The sequence below is a fragment of the Notamacropus eugenii genome, chromosome 2 (assembly GCF_028372415.1).
Source record: "Notamacropus eugenii isolate mMacEug1 chromosome 2, mMacEug1.pri_v2, whole genome shotgun sequence".
NCBI lineage: Eukaryota > Metazoa > Chordata > Mammalia > Diprotodontia > Macropodidae > Notamacropus > Notamacropus eugenii.
In genome coordinates, this window is record NC_092873.1 from 62,454,430 (window position 1) to 62,456,049 (window position 1,620).

The 1,620-nt window shown below is 39.4% G+C and overlaps 1 protein-coding gene across 1 annotated transcript; it reads right to left on the reverse strand.

Moving 5' to 3' along the window:
* Window positions 1-370: 370 nt before the first annotated feature.
* LOC140523499 (taste receptor type 2 member 7-like) lies at window positions 371-1,127 on the reverse strand. The gene has a single exon (XM_072638338.1). It carries the CDS (start codon window positions 1,125-1,127, stop codon window positions 399-401), a length of 729 nt encoding a protein of 242 aa, XP_072494439.1. The 3' UTR covers window positions 371-398.
* Between the last annotated feature and the right edge of the window lie 493 nt (window positions 1,128-1,620).

Here is a 1,620-nt window from a genome sequence, read left to right on the forward strand (position 1 = left end):
CTAAGTCCCACAATGTCTTCATGTAACATGTAAAATAATTTTTACCTTTGCCCAAAGAGTAAGAGGACTTCTCAAGGTCCTCAGAACAAACTTTACATTAGACAGTTCCTTCAGTCATTGATGCTCCATTAAATGGAGAAACTGAGAAGTGAGAAAAAACTTCACATTGACTTCTGGCTTCATAGAAGAAGTTCACGCTAAGGTTTTCCTCCTCTGAGACAGAACAGGGCTTGCTGCCACACCCAGAGAGAGGCCTGTCTCAGCTTGCTATTCCACAGGATCAGGATCACTGAGTGGCCAAAGGCATAGAGCAACATGATTGCCACACTCAGCATGGAAACCAGCTTGCTCCTTGCCTGTGAGCGGTTCCCATAGTTGACAAAGAAACCCATATGGTACTAGAAGATGAAGATGAGAAAGGAAGACACAGATTTCATGGCTCGAACATGGGCTTCTGTGCTTGGGTCTCTGCAACCTGTGGCGTTGAGTTGCATCTGTTGGGTATGCCTCCACAGCGAGAAGACGAGTAGATACAATGATATTGTAGACAGGGTAAAAGGAATAAGATTCAGAAGCCCAAAGAGAACCTGGAGCATTTTGAACTTACTTTTACTCACTTGCACCTCCTGAGACATATTTCTCTCCCTTTCCCTACTAAAGATGCTGCCATAATAATAACGCATTCTCTCCAACATTGGAAAGATAATGAACAAAGAGATAATAAAGGGTCCCCAAAGAAGCATGAAGACCATCCTGTCAATTCTCCATTTTATCCAGAGGAAGAAGGGATTAGAGAAGTTTGTGATCTTTAGGAAGTAAAAGATGCTGAGGATAGTGGCAAACCAAATATTTGAATTGTGACTAAGTACCAAGAAGACATCAACTATTCTTATATGGGGAGGTAGATCCAAAGAGATTAAAATTAAATAGCTATTCCATAGTATTCCACATGACAGTACAATTCTGGAGATGGCCAAGCTCATCAGAATGAGTTCACTTGACGGCAGTTTCTTTGTCTTGATCCAGTCAATGAAATTCACCAGAACTATGAATCCATTTACCAGAATGCCCAATAGAAATAAACCAGTTGCTAGAGCCATAAAGATTTTCTCCTCAATACTTAGCATATCAGAAATAAGGAGATCAATTAGAAAGTTACCAGTATTTATAATACTTTGGAGCTATGGCTATTCAATCAATTTCCAGGCAAAATGAGTATATGTGCTTCTGATAATTGATGATGCTGTAATTTTCTTCTCTGTATTGAATAAATTTTCTATTTTAGGGAAGAAAATATCCACTCGCCTGTTATAATATCTTCATTAGATATCCTCTGGGCCTTTCCAACAGTTCAGTTAAATCTGCCCAGACAAAACACACAACTCTCTCTCTCTCTCTCTCTCTCTCTCTCTCTCTCTCTCTCTCTCTCTCTCTCTCTCTCTCTCTCCTATTTCCTTTTAAGAGGTGATCATAGAAAGGATGAGAGTCATATGTTAAGATGCAAATACGGAGAGGTCATCTTTCAATATTTTCCTCTTTGTTTCTGAGCCTTTTTTGTATCCAAACACGTGAGCTGTGTATGATAAATTTGTATATGGTATATAACATGGGGAATGTAAC